This window comes from Triticum urartu, chromosome 3 (assembly GCF_003073215.2).
Source record: "Triticum urartu cultivar G1812 chromosome 3, Tu2.1, whole genome shotgun sequence".
Taxonomy (NCBI): domain Eukaryota; kingdom Viridiplantae; phylum Streptophyta; class Magnoliopsida; order Poales; family Poaceae; genus Triticum; species Triticum urartu.
This window is the reverse complement of record NC_053024.1, coordinates 172,358,709-172,378,171: the sequence shown is the minus strand read 5'-3', so window position 1 is coordinate 172,378,171 and position 19,463 is coordinate 172,358,709. Positions and strand designations below refer to the sequence as shown.

At 50.1% G+C, this 19,463-nt stretch overlaps 1 protein-coding gene across 1 annotated transcript; it reads right to left on the bottom strand.

Annotated features, from left to right (window-relative positions):
• Positions 1-4,363: 4,363 nt before the first annotated feature.
• Positions 4,364-11,920, bottom strand: LOC125543471 (glutamate receptor 2.8-like). The gene is made up of 3 exons (XM_048706837.1): positions 11,496-11,920; positions 10,070-11,382; positions 4,364-5,947 (listed from the first exon to the last, which is right to left on the bottom strand). The coding sequence occupies exons 1-3, from the start codon at positions 11,761-11,763 to the stop codon at positions 4,664-4,666; spliced, it is 2,865 nt and encodes a 954-aa protein (XP_048562794.1). The 5' UTR covers positions 11,764-11,920; the 3' UTR covers positions 4,364-4,663.
• Positions 11,921-19,463: the final 7,543 nt, after the last annotated feature.

Sequence of the window (19,463 nt, the reverse complement as noted above, 5' to 3'; positions counted from 1 at the left end):
GTGGATTCCTTCTAGGGGAAAATCTGGAGGAATTCTTTGTGGGCTTAGTAAAGATAATTTTGATATCCTTACAACTAAACATGGTAAGTACATCCTGCAGTTAGATCTGTTTGATAAAGTCAAGAATTGTAGGTGGTCTTTGCTGATTGTTTATGGTGCTGCTCATGATGAACATAAACCTGAGTTCATCGCGGAGTTGTCTTCTATGTGCCATAATACTAACATGCCTTATCTGGTGGGGGAGATTTTAATATCATTAGACACAGTGGGGAGAAGAATAAAAAAACAGCCATTTCACACTTCTCTGATGTGTTTAATTCTATCATACACCTGCTTGGGTTGAGAGAAATTCACATGACAGGTGGTTGTTATACCTGGTCTAATAAACAAGAAAATCCAACTTTGGAAAAATTGGATAGGGTCCTGATGTCCCCTGATTGGGAGGATTTATACCCCCTTGCATCAGTAAATAAGTTAGTCAAAGAGAATTCTGACCATAACCCCTTACTGTTGGATGGTGGGGGAGCCTCATCTAGAGCACCAGGTAACAGGTGCTTCAGATTTGATAACACTTGGCTTAAGAATCCAGATTTCCTTCCCCTGGTATCTGAGATCTGGTCAAGGCCAGTTTACACTATCAATCCCATCGACTCTTTGAACATTAAGCTGAAGAGGTTTAAAAAATTCTTCAAAGGGCGGGGGTCCAATTTGTTTGGTCATAACAAAATTATAAAGAGGATTATTAAGCTTGAACTTCAGGAATTGGAAAAACTGGAGGAGGAGGTTGGACTTTGTGGGGAAGCCTACACTAGGAAGCTTGCTATCCTGGTAGAACTTAATGAGATGTATGTAGAAGAGGAGCTGCATTGGCACCAATTTTCTAATGAGAGGTGGCTTTTGCAAGGGGACAATAACACTGATTTCTTCCACAAGGTAGCTAACGGGCGTCGTAGAAAAAATTCCATGATTTCCCTCGAATGTGGATCTGTGACCATAGAAGGTACCAAGAACTCATTAGCCCATGCCACGGAATATTACAGAAACCTTTTTGGACCGGCTCCTGGCAATCTTTGTCAAATAGATGCAACATTATGGTCTCGGGAGGAAAATATCTCTCCTGAAGATAATGATGACTTGACTCGTCCTTTCTCTCTTGAGGAGATCAAAAAGGCTTTGTTTGATATGAAATCTAACCGAGCCCCTGGACCGGATGACATCCCTGTTGAGTTCTATCAACATTGCTGGGAAATTGTCTCTCCGGATCTGATGCGCTTGTTTGAGTGGTTCTATGAGGGCAAGTTAGATGTGCAGAGACTGAACTATGGCATTATAACTCTACTGCCTAAATCATCAGACGCCAATAGAATTCAGCAATATAGGCCCATCTGTTTGTTACGTTGTCCCTACAAATTACTCACCAAAGCCATGGATATTAGGGCTAGCAAATACGCGCACAAGTTGTTCAGTATACAACAAAATGCTTTCATTAAAGGGCGGCATATAGTTGACGGCATACTATCCTTGCATAAGGTGCTGCACTATACTCATATTAAAAAGCAAGTGGGAGTAATACTTAAGCTTGATTTCGAGAAGGCTTATGACAACGTTAATTGGGAGTTTTTACTCGATTGTCATGTGAAACGTGGGTTTAATTCTAAGTGGTGTGGGTGGGTTTCTCAAATTCTTATGAATGGCACGGTCAGCGTCAAGATTAATGATGAGGTTGGGCCTTATATACAAAGTGCCAAGGGGGTGAGGCAGGGCGATCCTCATTCCCCTTTCCTTTTTAATCTGGCTGCTGAGTGCCTAACTAAGATGATGTTGACTGCACAAAAGAATGGTCTTATTAAAGGTTTGGCTGCTGATCTTATTGAGGATGGGGTGGGCATCCTACAATACGCTGATGACACGGTGCTTTGTTTTGAACATGATATCGACAAAGCCATCAATGTCAAGCTCTTGCTCTATCTTTTTGAACTCATGTCTGGTTTAAAAATCAATTTTGAGAAGAGTGAGGTTTTTGGTATCGGAGGAGATAACGATATAGATTTAGTTTACGCTGATATGTTTGGTTGCCAAGTGGGTACCCTACCTATGAAATACCTTGGAGTCCCAATAACATACTCCACTCTAAGGAATGCGAATCTAGATTTCCTGGATGGAAAAATGATTAAAAAGCTTGACGCCTGGGTGGCCTATGCGGCCTCCTCCGGGGCCAGACTCACTTTATTGGGTTCTAGTCTTGATGGGATTCCATCCTATCTCATGTCGATGTTCCTTTTCAATAAAACCTTTATTGAAAAGATGGACAAACATCGTAGACGATTCTTTTGGAGGAGGAAGAATAAGAAACACGGGTATCGTATGGTTAGATGGACAAGAATCTGTCGATCTAAGAAAATAGGGGGGTTGGGTATTAAGGATCTTCATAAACAGAATGTTGCTCTACTTGTTAAATGGTGGTGGAAACTTGAAACCAGCGATGGGTTGTAGCAACGTATAGTCAGAGCTAGATACTTTAAGAACAAGACTGTAGCAAATATACGAGGTCGTTTCTCCGACTCCCCTTGTTGGAAAGCTATTATGAAAGTCAAGGACTCATATATGGCTGGTAGGAAAATCACCATCAAAAGTGGTAACCTAACTAGGATCTGGCATGATCCTTGGGTAGAGAACATTATATTGAAAGATCGGTTCCCTGATCTGTTCAGCATTTGCCATGATCAGGAGAGTACTCTGGCATCCTGGGTAGCGAGTAACTATGAGCTAAATTTCAGACGCAGATTATCAGGTGTGTTGGGCGAACAGTGGGCTTGGATGGTTACAGAGGCTAAAAAACTTTCGCTGAGTAATTCCTCAGATAATATCTCCTGGGCATTTAGTTGTAAAGGGAAGTTTACGACTAAATCGATGTATGAATGGCTGGAAAGAAACCTGGCTGGCCCCAATTATAAGTGGGTTTAGAAAGCCCCCGTTCCATTGAAGATTAAAATTTTCTTATGGCAATTATTTCAGAATGCTGTGCTTACGCGAGACAATATGCGCAATAGGAAGTGGCCTGGAAATCCTATGTGTTCCTTTTGTACAGATATAGAAACTGCGAATCACTTGTTCTTTACTTGCCCTCTTGCTCGTACAGTTTGGGGTGTACTGGGTATGACTGTTGGGGTCTCTTGTTGTCCCCGATCGCTTTGGCAAAGTTTTGCCTGGTTCTATAGGTTCTTTCCAGGAGGAAATCAATTCTATATGATGATTATTGCGGCAATATGTTGGGGTATCTGGTGTCTCCGCAACAAAGTTACCTTTGATAAATATGTAGCTCGCACTCCCCTGAAGGCTGTTTTCACTGCCTGCTCGTTTATGTTGTATTGGGCAGGGTTGCTTAAAGCTGAAGACAAGGCAAAATTCCAAGCTGGAGTGAAGAGGTTCGCTCACGTGGCTGCTACGCTGGCGGACAGGCCCTTCACTCGCGACAGGCTTCTCTTGGATGACAGGGATGGGATCCAGATTGGCTAGCTGGATCTGCTGCTTGGGTCTCCTTTTAAGCCTTATGATCCATTGGGGTTTGATGCCCGCTGGATATTTGTCTCATGGTCGTGTTTTGGCTAGTCGTTTTGAGATAGTCAGATAGTCTCTTCCTGGGAACAGATGTTTTTATTTGGGTTGTGGCTTGTTTGTGTCATCAGGTTTTCGCCCCATGACGAATGGCTCGCTCGAGAGTCATCATGCGGTGGGTTTCCTGATGATGCACCAGCTCGCTCCCCCCTTTCAGTCTCATTTAGCTTTTGCAGTCGGTCTTATCTCTAGGTCTGGTTTTCCTTAATGAAATGGTTAGCCTGATACTTTAACAGACTTGGTTACTACAGACTGATGTATTTCCGTTGATTGCAAAATTAATGGAAAGGGGTGTGAGCCCGATTGAAAAAAAAAAGGTAAAGCCTGTACGACCAATGGCGACGACGAGGCTCTTTCACCTGTGGTTTGGACCTGCGAGTCCTAGGCCAGTGGCGCGCGTGGCGCTTAGTGGAGTGCTAGTACCGACAATGGTGTGAAGCAGGGCGGCGAGAGGTTCCGGTTCGTGCCATATACCAGTGGCCCGGGAGGCTAGGTTTAGTTGGCACCATCATGATATTTACTCAAAGGAAATGTTTCATGAGGTTTAAAAGACGAGACTACTTTGACAAAACTGCAATGTGATGTCCTGGGACATGTAACTGCAACATTGCAACATGACGGCCAGGGAGCCATTGGAAAACTAGCATGTACTATCTGGTGTGGCATTTCTTCTTTTATATTGCAACTAGTAGAGGATTTTTTTTTAGCCAAGAAAACTAGTAGAGTGAAAAATTGATCAATTATACAGTAAAAAAATGTACGTCTTTCTTCTTCCTTTTTTATCCCAAGAAATTACAACTCTTTCGAAGCATTTTTATCCCGAGGAATTACACCTCTTTCTTCTTCCTTTCTTCCCTTGCACGGTTTTTACATACAATTTACAGTTGCGATTGTCTTTCTTCTTCCTTTCTACTACAATGTACACTAATTCCCCAACTACTCACTGCCATCAATCTCTTCATCACCATGGCAATTCCCTCGGAACAATCATTAATCATCGGTTCGCTACGAAGAGAAATAAGTCGGAGATCGAACGGCAGTTGATCAGCTACTGGCCTCTGCCATTCTCTCCAGAGTTGACAGGATTGGGAGCCACCTCATCCCCCTCCTGTCCACCGGCGGCCAGCTCGATCTCACCGGTTGCTGGGCTTGCCGTCCCCGACCACTCGCTCGTGTACGGCGCGCTGAGTGGGCTGCCGAGTTCACTCTGCGCGGCAAGAGGGGAGGCAACCGTGTCGTTCCGGACAGACACGATGCTGCCGTCGTCCTTGACCCTGAAGGTGTGCGACGAGGGGTCCTTGTCGTCGAAGAGCTTGAACAAACTCGAGAGCCAGTCCTTCCAGGACAAGTGCGGCGGGAGCTCCCGTCGGTTGGCCGCGACAAAGGTGGCGAGGTGGACGACGCAGCAGAGGAGCGAGGTGGCGCCGGTGATGAGGAACAGACCCCAGAAGCTGTTAAAGCTGAGGCTGTTGGACGTGAACGGCCCGCTATCCTGCGTAGCACCATCGTCGTTGGGGTCGCCGAACCACTTACGCTCGATCATGTTCATCTCATCGCTTTCGGTGAGCTTTAGGATGGCCTGCGACAGGTCCGTCACGTACGGCGACCCCTTGGGGAACGCGAACCCGAACCCGCCGGTCTTGTTGAGCGGTCCCGTCATGGTGAAGTTGTCGCGGTAGGTCTTGAGGAAGATCCTGAGGTAGGGCGTCTCATTTACGACGGCGCCAATGGTGCCGTTGAGCAGGCACTCATGGATGGTCTGCGAGTTCGGGTACCGCACGAGCCTTCCCTGCGGGAAACCCGACGCCATCATGGCCCTGAGCACGAAGGAGTTGTTCATGACCCCGACCATCTCCGTGCCCCGCTGCAGCTCGCGGTAGTCGGCCACGGCCGGCTCCAGCTGCGGCACCGTGAGCATGGACGTGAGGCTCGCCGTGTAGCTGGACTGCAGGATGAGCACCACGAAGACCCACACGAGCACCACGAACCTGGAGAGGTTGCTCTTGAGCGTCTCCCTGTGGGCGAAGACGAGGGTGGAGAAGCCGAAGTAGAGGAGCGTGCCGACCTGGTAGGAGGCCGGCCCGCGGAACTCGAGGTTGGCGCGGTGCTCGATGGCCCAGACCACGAAGCCGGTGAAGAGGAAGAAGGCGGCGCTGACGAGCCAGAGGTCGTAGCGGAGCGGCTTGAGGAAGACCCACGTCCGCTTGTTGCTCCGCTGGTCGCGCACCCGCACCAACATGGCAATGGCCGTCGCCGCGTAAGGCAGCGTGAAGTCCACGTGGTTCGACCGGTTCGCCGTCATGGTGATGTCCGCCACCGCCGCATCGAACGTCTGCAGAAAAGGACGGGTCGACGAGGCTGATTAATTGATCAAAAATTTGCTCAATTGAAAGAAATCTTTGGCATGTAATGTGAAAATTGATGGGTCTACACATAATCTGAAAGGCCTCTTATTCACAACAAATATAGCTTTGATAATTGATAATGATATGGTATGCAGTTCATATTAAAACATCCAGCATCCGAGTCATTTGTTTAGCCTAAAAACAGCGACCGATACGACCAATACGCCCGGCAATGCAGCCGATATGAGTTATCCATGCATCTTGAGAACTGGGCAGCAGCCCAATGGCAAGGTGATAGTGGTGCATCCTTAGGCTGGTCGTAATGGTACTATCATACTCCCTCCATTCTACAATGTAATGCTTCCTTTATCCCCGTGCTTCAACTTTGACCGTAAATTTAACTATCAAAACCGATTGCGGCGGGAGCAAAAATTATATCAGTGAATTCGTATTCAAAAGAAGTTTTCAATTATATAATTTTTTCTCCCGCCGCAGTTGGTCCTGTTAGTTAAATTTATGGTTAAAGTTGGACCTCGGGAAGCGCGGGCACACTATATTTTGGAATGGAGGGAGTATCTAGTATCATGCATGCCAACTAGGCAATTTTGATAAGATGTCATAGCATTAAATGAAGAAAGAGATGGTGGAGTATCATATTATAATACCGTATCATAATAAATGCTATACTACTTTATGTCATACAAGGCAATCAATAGAGAACTACATGATACTAACATATGATAGGCTGATTATAGTGGGGAGTAACTTGTACTAGTGCCATGCATATGACACTATTCTAAGTTACCACCTTCATAGTGCAAAGTAACATACTAGTATCCCTAAAAAAAGTAACATACTAGTAGTGTCATATGTGGCTTCATTTAATGGCTTGTAGACTCATCTTATCTTGGGAAGCGGTATGTTACAGTAACATATTATGTTAGCACTTCTCATTAACTACATGTCACATCAGCAAAAATTTCTCGAAATGCGTTATGTTATTATCTAAGTTACTCCCACTATAACTAGTCTTAGAGAGGTAGTATCATATGCATGATATTAGTATATGATACTTTATATTACAATCAGCCTTATATATTGACCGGTGTTCGACTCATGTCGGAAGCGAATTTACACGATCTCTTCGGGATGATCCTTCTTCTGTAGTGCTAGATCTCATCTTCTTATTTTATAGTTATATCCAATGCATGTTGGGCGTGGTCGCCCATCGTTTTCGGCGACGGTAGCGGTCGACCTTGGCGTGTCACCTCCTCCAAATCCAAACAAAAACAGAAGGAAAAGAGTGCATACATGTTTCACACATGCACGACTTTTTCTACGCTAAATGGAACCCGGACCAGCCAAGCAGGGTCCTATATATTCCTAGTGGCCTAGTAGGATGACAAGGACCTCTCGTGCTACTATACAAAACTGCAACGAGTTGTTGCTAATTTAAGCAGAGTACATAATCATCATCAGTTGCTTAATCGCTTACCGCCAGAGGAGATCACCCGAGCAGGATTCGATTCCCAAAACAAGCAGCCGCGGCCACCCACTGCGCGTGGGTACACGACTACAGATTCCAGTGCAGATCCCAATCTTCTGAGACGACGTGGAAGTGTGGGATGTGATGTCGTCAATCGTGACATACTGGGCTCACGTTAGCAGGGCACACATCATGCCTTGCTAGGTTCCAAACTACAGATGTGGTACTACAAAATGAGTAATGTTACACCCATGTAAAACTAACCTATGGTTTTAACGTAAAAAAGGACGTGGAAACAAGGGATTAATTCGATGGGGATGGAAGGGCTCACCCCCTCTTGAAAATCAGGGGGAGAAGCAAAGTAGTTAAAAATATTACGTAGGTTCTTTTGAAACTAAAAAAGATTACGTAGGTTTAAGTAGCTTTTACATAGATGTAGGATTGTTGCTACAAAATTTAAGGGAGTGCTAGCCACCTAATCTAAATTCTCTCCATCTCATAAATCACAAAGCCGTCATCAGGCGACTTAAAACTACCCAAATTGAAAGTTTAAGCTATTGCTGATATGTTTTCTTTTCTATAAAGGAGAGAGAGTACCTTTTTATCATTCTCTATAAAAGAAAAGAGCACCCTTTAGCAACAACTTGCATACCAAATATTCACTTGTACCAAAATATAAGACCTATTTTTAGACTCCATTTGTATCAACAAACAGCTTATATTTTGATATAGAAGGAGTACGAGTTAACAAGGGTGAAAGGTTGTTTAGGTTTCATGCACTAGATCATGAGGCACCGGTAATAAATGCTCTAGCATGCACTAGTTTTTCTAAGAGGGTGCTTGGATCCAATGAACTTATTTTAGTCTGACTAAAAATAGTCTCTTTAAGAGGTTAAAGTTTCAAGCACCCCTGACTAAAGAGGGGCTAAAACTAGTCTTGAGACTAAATTTTTTTAGTCAGGGGTACCCTACTAAAATGTGGATTAGTCCTCTCTCTCCTTATTTAAGTCCTCTCCTTTAACACAGGAGAGTTCTGGATTGGAGGGTTTGGAGGATAATAAATGCTCATTAACTTGGTTTTAGTCTCTTTAGTATTTGGATCCAAGCATGAATGAGGCTAGCAAGTTTTAGTCCCACTACTTTTAGTCATGGGACTAAAACGTATCCAAGCACCCTCTAATATGTGTTGCAATGTTTTAAAACCGGCATTATAGACCTTTGCTTTTGCAATATTCCCATTTTACGTACAAAAAGCATATATACAAACAATATAGTACTTGCTCCAATTCATATTACTTGTTGCTGCTTTAGTACAACTTTAATAGAAGTAATATGGATTGGAGGGAGTACACTAAATCGACACATTGTTTGTCAAGAAAGTCATTGTGAGTTATCTAATGAATGAATGAGCACATTGTTTTTACCGCGTAGGTATCTAATAAATACTATTCTCTCCGATTCATAATAAATGTCATAATTTTAAACTAAGGTTGAACTAATCTTAGTTCAAACTACGACCCTTATTTTGAATTGGAGTAGTAAGATAGAAAATAATAAAATATATAATGAATCCATATACATAAGAGGACTGACAGCCTATTACTTCTTTGGCTTATACTCCCTCAGTTTCAAAAGGTATATCCGGGTTTTTTAAAAGTCAAACATGTGAATGTTTGGATCAAGTTTTTAGAAAAAATATCAATATTTACAATATCAAATTTGTACATTAGATCCATCACAAATTTTTTTTTCATAATTTATGATTTTATATTGTAAATACGATACTTAATTTTATACTCCCTTACATTATTGGACGGAGAGGGTAATCTTGATCAAACATACACAAGTTTGACTTGCATGAAAATCAATACACTTTATATTCTAAAATGGAGGAAGTATATATAGATTGACATGTCTCCGGTCCATGGATATGGATGTTAACCAACAACTTGATAACACCGACGTTTTCAAAGGGAACAGGAAACCTTGACAGCAATGGTATATTGGCATTCAATGGTCAACTGGCCTAACTCAGCAAAAACAAAACGGTCAACTGGCTTAATGGCTAGGAATATTATTCAAGTCAAAATATTCACCAAAGAAACTTGAACAAGGTATGTCCAAAAACTCTCGTCCCAACCACACATGTACTGCATGGTGTGTAGTCTAGTCTATGCTGGCCCACACACCTATTTTTCTCTCACAAAAAGGATAGTCAAATCCAGGGCTCAACCCTGGACAGGCGGTGGAAATTACCAAGCTGGAGTATGGTAGGGGCAGATGAAATTTCCGGTGGAGCGGTGAAATGCATTGAGATCGGAAAGAACACCAACGGCGAAAACAGTACTCTTGTTATCAAGTTGACCCTTGCTAATATCTTGACACTTATAAGTACTAGCATATCTGTGCATGATATACGTTTATGTTTGGTACACTAAAATAGTTGGAACCAGCATGGAGCAGTGATCCAAATTTTATTTTACGTAACGTGTAACTTGCATATCATCACGTCAGGATAGAAAATGGTGGTTAATTGAAGTGATGTGCTGCTTAAGAACGACTATAGTAGTAGTACTACTTGCAGAACTTAAAAAACATGTGATGATTAAGGAGTGCGACTAACCCCATTGCCAACGGCTTGTACAAGGTCGTCGTAGGGCATGGACGCCGCCTTGACGTACTCGAACGGCAGCGCGTAGGGCAGCAGCCGCACCGCCGCCTCGAACACCTCGATCACGAACCCGCTCGCCGTCGTCTGGTTCGTCGCCGGATCCACCTCCAGCCGCACGATCGGCTTGTAGCTGTCCGACACGTTCCCCGGCACCGCCACCCGCAGCTTCCGCGCGCTCGTCGGCTGCACCCACCCCGTCGGCCGGACCGTCGAATCTCCCGGCCAGATCACCGGCCGGAGCTCGCCGCTCGACTCGTTGGATCCGCTGTCCACCTGCCGGCTCAGCCCGTGCCGGGCCGACCAGAACCCGATGATCCTCTCTCTTCCGCTGTCCATGATGTTCACCACCTGGAACGCCGGCACGGCGAGCTCGCCGTTGACGAGCTCGAACTTTCCTCCGAGGCCGTCGAATTTCGTATCGTTGATAGCTCGGAGGAAGCTGGGGCCCGATCTTGACTTGCCGAGCCCGGCGATGTCGGTGGGGCCGCCCTTGCCGCCTACCAGCCCCGGCGGCGACGATAAGTCGCCGGGGCTGAGCCGCTCTGCCGCGGACGCGACGGCCCACGCGGCGTCGTACGCCCACAGAGCGTAGCAGCCCATCACGGCTTGCGCCGGCTCGGCGTCCCGGTGGTCGCGCATGTACCGGTGCGCCCATCGTTTCTTGACGTCGCGCAGCCGCGTCGTGTGTGGCACGTGGGGCGTCAGCCCGATGACGCCCTGCGGCGGGTCGACGGAGCCGAGGAGGCCCGTGAGCCCGTCGGTGATGACCCACACGTAGCCCTCGGCCATCATGCCGGTGTCCACGGCGGCGGCGAACACGTTCTTCGCGAGCCCGGGGCGCGTGTGCAGCACGAAGACGCGCGTTTGCTCCGACTGCATGCGTAGCAGCGCCGCGGCGATGGCGTCGTGGGTCGCCGCGGCCGGGAGCGCGCAGCGGTAGGGGACCTCGGTGCGCTCGGCGGTGAGGGCGTCCACGAGGAAGGGCACGAAGGCGGCGCCGTAGTCGTCGTCCTGGTAGATGGGCACGACGCGGCGCCAGCCGAAGTGCGTGGCGAGCGCGGCGATGGCGTCGGCCTGCGACGCGTCGCTCAGCGCGGCCCGGGCGAAGAACGCCGCCGTGGCAGGCGACACCGACGGGCTGGTGGCCGAGAAGGACACGACGGGGAGCTGCGCCTGCGTGGCGAGGCCGGCGACGAAGGCCGACTCGACGGACGACTGCGGGCCGAGGATGGCGCGCGCTCCCTGGACCGTCATCAGCTGCAGCGCTGCACGCACGCAGCAAGGCAAGAACACGCGGCGTCAGAACAACGACCGCGGAAACGCTCTGGTGCGTGGAGCGTGGAGAGGATCAGAATTCAGAAGCGTTGTCGGTCCATACCGGCGGACGCGGCGGCGACGACGTCTCCGCCGGAGTCGTGCTGCAGGATCCGAACCCGGACGGAGGAGTTGGGGTAGGCGGCGTAGAAGTCTTCCAGGGCCATGGGGATTGTGGTGGTGGCGATCTTGCCGACTGGCGAGCCGGCGTCGACGATGAACCCCACCTTGACCTCCGTCGGCGTGGTCGGCTGCGCCCGCGACGTCAACAGGATCGAGGCGGCGAGGCATGCCAGGAGGAAGCGAGCGTGGGCGTCCCCAAGCCCAGCCATGGGAGAGGGATCAGAGCAGTCAACTGCTTCGTCGTGGGAAGAAATTGTTTGTCCGCGAAGACGGACGCCCTGCGCTGCGTGGCAACTTTGTATAGTCACCACATGTGTAGAGAGCCTCGTTTCTTTTTGGTTGGATCGGATGCTGATTTGCGCGCGTGCAAGTTGAGCAATTGGGTGGAACAGAAACTTGGAAGTGGTCGTCAACACGCTAATAGGGCCTGAACTAGAGAAGGGTCAAAGATGTTGCTGAAAGGGCTACGATGGGCTCCAGTTTTAGATGATCGCAGAAAGTTACTGGGAGAGCTCGGGGAGGTTACCTTGAGCATTGTAACAGAGAGTCTAATGTTGTTGCTCATGAGCTAACTGAGTGGGGGTGTGCAAATGGTGGATGCACCTCCAGTTTTTATTGCTAAATTTTTAGCAGACGATGAAAGCATTGTTTCAGTTTTATAATAAAGTTATGTGAATTTGATTTAGTTCTTAATTGATTCGATTTAAGAATTTTAAAATATATATTCCCATGAAAGAAAAATAGTACTCTTTGCAAAGGTCACTTGTACCTTTCCGGGTTGTGACAAGTGTCACATTGTATGTGCGCCATTTGTCGCTACCATGGAGTTTTCTTTTTTCGTACGTTCATTTATTTAAAATATTTTATCTCTCAAACCGCATGTTCATGTCTTGAACGTTTTTACCATTGGATTCCTCGCTCGAGATCATCAAAACTAGATCTCATATTGATAAGTTTTCGGAAATTGGCAATGGCTCCCAGGTGCATATGCACCCATTGTCTAAATACACATTTTGAAAAGTTGAAAATTTTCTAACAAAAATCCCGCGTGTATATCCGGACATTCTATGTGCGTGCACAAAGTTTTCGGTGAAAAACGAGGTTTTTTGTGGCTTGTGTAAAAAGACAATTTATGATGCTTCATTACAACTATTCATTTTGCATTTCTTTATCTTTTTTACACAAGCCACAAAAAACATCATTTTTCACCGAAACTTTGTGCATGCACATAGAATGTCCGGATATATCCGTGGGATTTTTTTCTGAATTTTTTAACTTTTCAAAATGTGTATTTAGACAATGAGTGCATATGCACCTAGGAGCCAAAACACCGCGAAGAACTAATTTTTAATAAAAAAAATCAAAGTGGGAGCATGTTTTTTCCACGAGAAGTGGGAGCACATTTTTTTCATAATCGTGTCTTTCGCGGAAGCAAATACGTGCTTCCACGAGAAGTAAATTTGTGCCTCCTAAGGAAGGAAAAAAAGAAAACACGTTTTTTTCTTTTGCGAGAGGCACGGTCATGCCTCTCGGATAAGCAAATCCGTGTCTCCACGAGAAGTAAATCCGTACCTCTCACGAAAGAAAAAAAGATGTTTTTTTTTCAATTTCACAGAGACACGCCGTGCCTCGTGAAAGCAAATTCGTGCATTCACAAGAAGTAAATAAGTGCCTCTTGTGGTAGAAAAAAAGAAGAAAAATGCATTTTTTTTCTTTCATGAGAGACGCGGAGGCTCGCGAGAGGTTTTTTTTCCTTTTTCGAGAGGCATGGTCATGCCTCTCACGAAAGAAATAAAAAAGATAATGTATTTTTTTCCTTTTTTGAGTGTCTCTCGCGAAAGCAAATCCGTGTCTCAACGAGAAGTAAATCCGCGCCTATCGCTAAAGAAGAAAATTGCGTATTTTCCAAAAAAAAAGAAAGGGTCCAAAACCTACGAAAAGCCAATTTTTTAAAAAAACAAACATATAAAAGTTGAAAACGCATTACGAAAAATAAAAAAATATCCAGAGAAAGCGCCTGGAGCGCGACATGTGACAGCAGCTAAAAACACACTAGGTGACGCGTTCCCATCCCATCTCAAGTTTCCTGATTTTCCTTGAAATCGCTAGAAGGTCCAGAGAGCTCCTACACGGCGCCTTAAGCGCCGGTTAAACTTATTGGCGCCTATACGCATGGTCACATAGGCCAGCCCATTAAAGCACAACGCTCGCTCCGATCGCATGCTCAGTCTGTTCATCTGATTGCTCGGTTGACCTTGACAACAAACCATTTTACTTGTTGAATGTTGGCTTTTAAAATTAAAAAATTGTGAATTTGATTTTTTCAAGAATTTGATAAATAAAAGTTCAGGAATTTGAAAAAAGTTCATGAAGAAAAAAATGCTCATAATTTTGAAAAAAACCAACCCTTAATAAACGTTCATGGAAAAAAACAAATCATGACTTCTGAAAAGTTCATGAATTTGAAAAAAGTTCATGAATTTCAAAACCTTCATGAAATTAAAAAAATGTTCATGAAAGATAAAAGAGTGCAAGAATTTTACAAAGTTCATGAATTTGGAGAAAAAATCATGAAAAGAAAGTTTGTGAATTTGAAAAAAAAAATTGACGGATACGAAAAAAGTTCATAAATTTGAGAGAAAAAGGTTGGGGCGTGCTACGCGTCCACCGATCGATCTTTCTAAAAGATCGGACCGGTTGCGAGGCGTCAGATCTAGCGGATCGTGCAACTGATTGACGTCTTCATTATTGCAACAAAGGTCTTGTTGCAGATTTTTTTTGCAACAAAGATCTTGTTACAGAAATGTTTTGCAATAATATTTTTTTGCAACAGAGGACTTGTTGTGGATTTTTTTACAACAGAAGTCTTCTTGTGATTGTTTTTGCAATAAAGGTGATGTTGCGGTATTTTTTTACCAGGTGAGGAGGCAGCCCAGGGGGCGGTGGCATCTCCCAGCTGCAAGTGATGCAGGGGCTCAAGTAGTGCGAGGTGACGAATTGGTCCACGGTGGCGGCAGGCACGCCAGTGACGCTGTCGGGGGTTGGGTGCGACATATGCCAACGGATGGCTTATTATGATGGGGGCGAGTAGAACGTCGCCGGTGCCTGGAAACAAGATGAGGCGAAGACATGCACGCCGGCGAATCTTACCCAGCTTCGGGGCTCTCCGGGGAGATAACACCCCTACTGCTGCTCTGCAGGGTCTCCGCATGATCACTATGGTCAAGTGTTTACATGGTTGCTCCTTGAGCTGGGTCTGGTGGTGGGAGAGGGCAAGGCTAGCTCTCTCCCTCTATCTGGTGTGGTATAGAACTACTGGGATCCAACCCTTTGCATGGGTGCTCTGGGGGGTTTATATAGGCCTACCCTTCAGGGGTACAATGGTAATTCGACTGGGCGCGGCCCCAGCCGTCAGTGCCTCCAACCTCCGGCTTCTCCGCCGACTGCTGGGGCCCGCCGACTGGTGGGCCCTGCCGATTGGTCTGGTACGGAGCCGACAGGCCGCATCCGCCGCGGGCGGGTCTTGCCGGCTGCTGATTACTGTAGTCGTGCTCCTGATGACGCAAGCTCGGTCATGGGGTCGTGGCAACAGCCCCGCCGCCTGGCGGGCGATCACTGTGGCCACTCCCCATCTCTTCTTGATTAATGGCGCGTGGGCTTCGGGGGAGGGCTCGGCCGACTCCCCCGGGCCGACTCCCGACGGGTCCGACTGGCGGTTCTCCCGCCGTCTCCCGAGGTCTCGTTGACTGGTGGGCCCCGCTGCCTCCAGGCCGTACAGACAAGCCGTCGTGGGCGTAGGACCAGGTACAGTGATGTTGATGTCAGGGCCGGCTGGGCAACAGTGCCACGCCGCAGGGAGATCTTCCCTAGTATGGCGCGCTGTAGCCATGCCTGCCCTTGATAAGGGGCGGAGAGTGGGCTTCATTGTAGCTACGCCCCTGCCCTGTCCCCCTCGATGAGGTCACGGTCTGTTGGAGTCGCCGGCCGACTCCCCAAAGTCAGCTTCTCTGGAAGTCGCCCCTGGGACTCGGCCGTGAGCGGGCAGTCGGCCGTCTTGCCGTAGACTCCCCAGGAGGCGGCTCTTCGCCCTGTGGTCTTGAGGGGCGCAGCCTGCCCCGATGTCTTGAAAGGTTCTGGGCTTCGGGTTGGCCTACCCGTGGCCCATTACTCCAACAGTAGTCCCTGAAGCTGGTGAGGCGCCGCGGACGATCGGCCGAGAAGCCTCAGCAGTTTCTCTTTCCGGGTGCTCAACACACGGTCTTGATTGACTTCTGCCGGGCTGACTAGAAGGAGTCGGACTCGCCCAACTCGGACTCACTCAATTCTGACTTGCTCGGTAGTTCGAACGTCTTGGCGGGATTTCAAGTGGCGTGCTAGCTAAGCTTCCAGGCCGCCGCCCATTCTTGGCCTGTCACGCGAAGGCACGTGGCCAGGCCATCTTGCCAGCCCACGCGCGCGACGGGACAGGCCCGTAGGCGGGGCCTGCCACTACCGTGCCTCCGCGCCCGAGCGGATCCGCTGCGGCCCGGTGGACAGTTGGGATTCCCGTGAAGTTACTGCGTGCAGTAACTTTACGTGAATCGTGGGGGGCGTGGGGTTGCGGGCACAATAAATCCCCACGTCCGCCCCCTCGGCTTCGCAGCCCATGGGGCTATAAGTAGGGGGAAGAGGGGGGCACGCGCGCCCCTCCTTCCCACTACCCCTTGCTTTCTTCCTCCTCGCAGCTCCTCGCTCTCCTGCTTCCTCTTCTCTTCTTCGCCCTACCGCACGCCCAAGCTCCGGCGATCACCGCAGCGACAGCTCGCGATGAGCTCTTCCTCTGCGGCCGCGCCTCCCTCGGTGCGCTTCGGCACCTGGGACGGTTCCGAAGTCCATGAATACCACATCGAGTTTCTTCGTCGGACCCATCGGCTTCCCGGCGAGGACCGCGTGCAGGTGCGTCTCGCGCCGGAGGGGGAGATTTCCCCCGCCCCGCAGGAGGGCGAGCGGGTCATCTTCCGCTCGCACTGCCTGCGCGGGCTGGGGCTGCCGACGAGCAGCTTCTTCCGGTCGTTCATGGAGTTCTACGGACTCCAGCCGCACCACCTCACCCCCAACACAGTGGTGCTGCTGTCCGCCTTCGTGGCTCTGTGCGAAGGCTTCCTCGGAGTCCTCCCCACCCTCGAGCTCTGGGGGGAGTTCTTCTTCTCCAAGCTCGGCACCCAGGCCGCGGGCGTGCCGGCTCAGTGCGGCGCCTTCATCGCCGTGCGAAGGACAGGAGCCGACAACCACTTCCCCTCCATCGCGCTGTTGAAGTCGGTGAAGATGTGGCAGCGGTCCTACTTCTACGTCAGGAACGTCGCCACGAGGGGCGACTGGGTCAATCTGCCGGCTTTCGAAGCCGGCCCGCCGGCTGGCAGACTGCCCAACTGGTCGTATCGGGTCAGGTCGCTGACGCCTGCAGGAGCCGGCGCCATCACGCGACTCCGAGTGCTGACGCAGTCGGAGGGTCTGACTGGTCCGGACCTGTTGGCCGCCTCCGTCTCGCGCCGAGTTCTCCCACTCCAAGGCCGTCCTCACCTGATATGCCAGATGAGCGGGGGCCGCGACCCGAGTCGGATGTGCACCAAGGACATGCCTCATGGAGAGGTGGCCCTTATGGTGAACTACCTCTCGACAGCAGGCTCCCGGGGGACTGGCGATTCGGCAAGGAGCCATACTCCCGCGCCAACCCCCCGCCCGTGGTGAGTCGCCTTTCTTTTCTTTCTTTGGATTGTCTTCTTCTTGCCGAGTTTTATTCTGATCAGTCTGCTTTTGGTTAGAATCCCCTTCTTCACCCACCAGCCGGCACCTCGGGGCCGGCCCGTGAGTTCGTCGCCGATCAGGCGGAGAGCGACGTCAACGACCCCGATCTGGGGGCGGCGGCTCTGGAAGACGACGCCGAGGGAGGAGGAGGGACGACAGGCGACTTCAGGCCCTCGGCTACCTTCGCCGACTGGCCTGAAGACGACGCCGAGGGAGGAGTCGCCCCTCGCCATCGGCCAGGAGCCAGCCAGCCGGGCGTGGGCTCTTCTGCTGCGTCAGGCGCTCCAGGCGGCGGGAAGAAGCGCCGGGCTGCACCGACTTTGTTCGGCAGCCGACCGAAGAAGCCCAAGGGATCGGCTGCGGCGACCCGGCGGGACGAGGCGGCCGCGAAGGCCATCCGCTTCCGTAAGGAAGTGAAGAAGCCGACGTTGGTCTCTACGTAAGTATTCTGACTTCAAAGTTTATTCTTTCTTCGTGTTTTGTCTGAGTCTCTACTCGCCCCTCTTTCTTCAGGGCTCCCATCTCTCTTGAGCGGGTCGCTGCCGCCTCCGTCATGGGGTCAGCGGAGACGCCCGCCACCACTCGGCGGATAGACCCCGCAGCCGACCTCCGGGAGGCGACGGAGCGGAATGCGCAAGAGAAGCGCAACAAAGACGAAGCCCTCTGCCTGGAGAAAGCGGAGGCCGACAGGGCGGAGGCCTCCGCTAAGAAAAAACTAGCGGAGGCCGAAGCCGCCGCCGCGGCAAAGCGGCGGGCTGAGGAAGCCGCACGCTGCCAGTCGGCCTTGCTTGTTACCCCGTGAACTCTGTGCCGCAGCCCCCGGAGTTCACGGGGCAGACTGGAGAAGCCGGCGGGGAGAACCTCGTCGAGGAGAGGGAAGGCGGCGAGCCCTCTACTCCGGGCGCGAACGTTCCGCCGCCGCCTCCGCCGCCGTCTGAAGGCGTGCAAGGCGAGCAGCCAGCGGATCCTCCGGTGCCGCCGACCGAAGACGAGGCCATGGCGAGGCTACTCCTCCAGGTCGGCTCGCCAGCGCGCCGTCACCTGGAGAAGGCGACTTCGGCACCCCGCCCCTGGAAGCCGGCACCGCCAGCTCAGCGGCTCCAGACGCCGAAGCGACGAGCGCCGCGCCTGTTGGGTGGGTGCGGGAAGGCGGCACAGGGCCGCTGAACCGGGCGCTCCTGAACGTCCAGGCGAAGCTCCGCGCTGAGGGCGACGCCCTCCAGAGCTACACCAAGGCGTTCCTAGCGTCACGGGCAGCCGTCTGGGTATGTCTTTTCTTTGGGCCTTTGTTTTTCTTGTTCCTCTCTGTGGGGGCGCGCCAGCGCACCCACTGGGTGTAGTCCCCAAGTTTCGGGCCGGCTGCTGAGCAGGCGGCCCGGAACTCCAATTGATGAACTTCTGGGTACTAACTTTGTCTGAAATGCTTGTTGCAGGATTCTCACAACCTCCGCGTCACTGCCTTCAACCGTAATGTTGAAGAGCTGGGCAAGCGGATCGCCGACTTGGCGGAGAGCCGGAGTAAGTACTTCCCTCTTTTTTCTTCTCTGCGGGGGCGCGCTAGCGCACCCGCGGGCTGTAGTCCCCGAGATTCGGGCCGACTGCTAAGCAGTCGGGCCGGATCTCCCCGGCAACCTTCTTTATTGACGACTATTGTCTTTCTTTATTTCCTTCAGGAGCCAATGCTGCTCTTCGACAGCAGCTGAGCGAAGCCAAATCCGCCCTGCTTGCCAAAGGGGAGGAGTGCAGCAGGCTCGCCACAGAGCGCGATCTACTGGCCACTCAGTTGGTGGAGCAGAAGGAGCTGCTTGCGAAGTCGCAGCGGGAGGCGGAGGAGATGGAAACCGCCCTCTTGGCCGAGTTCGCGAGCGAGCGCTCCTCCTGGTCTGACAAGGAGGCGCTGCTGTCCTCCGGCTTCCACGAGATTGAAGACATCGTTGATGGTGAGTCTCTTTATTTTCTTTCTTCGAGCTGCCGACTTAGATCGTGCCAATTCCTGGTTTTTGACTTGCTTCTTCGTTTCTTTATTTCTTTTGCAGAATTCTTCCCTGGCCAGTCGCAGGCCGCTATCCAGGCCATCGAGGCCGATCGCGAAAGTCGGAGGGCGGAGGGCGCGGAGATCGCCGCC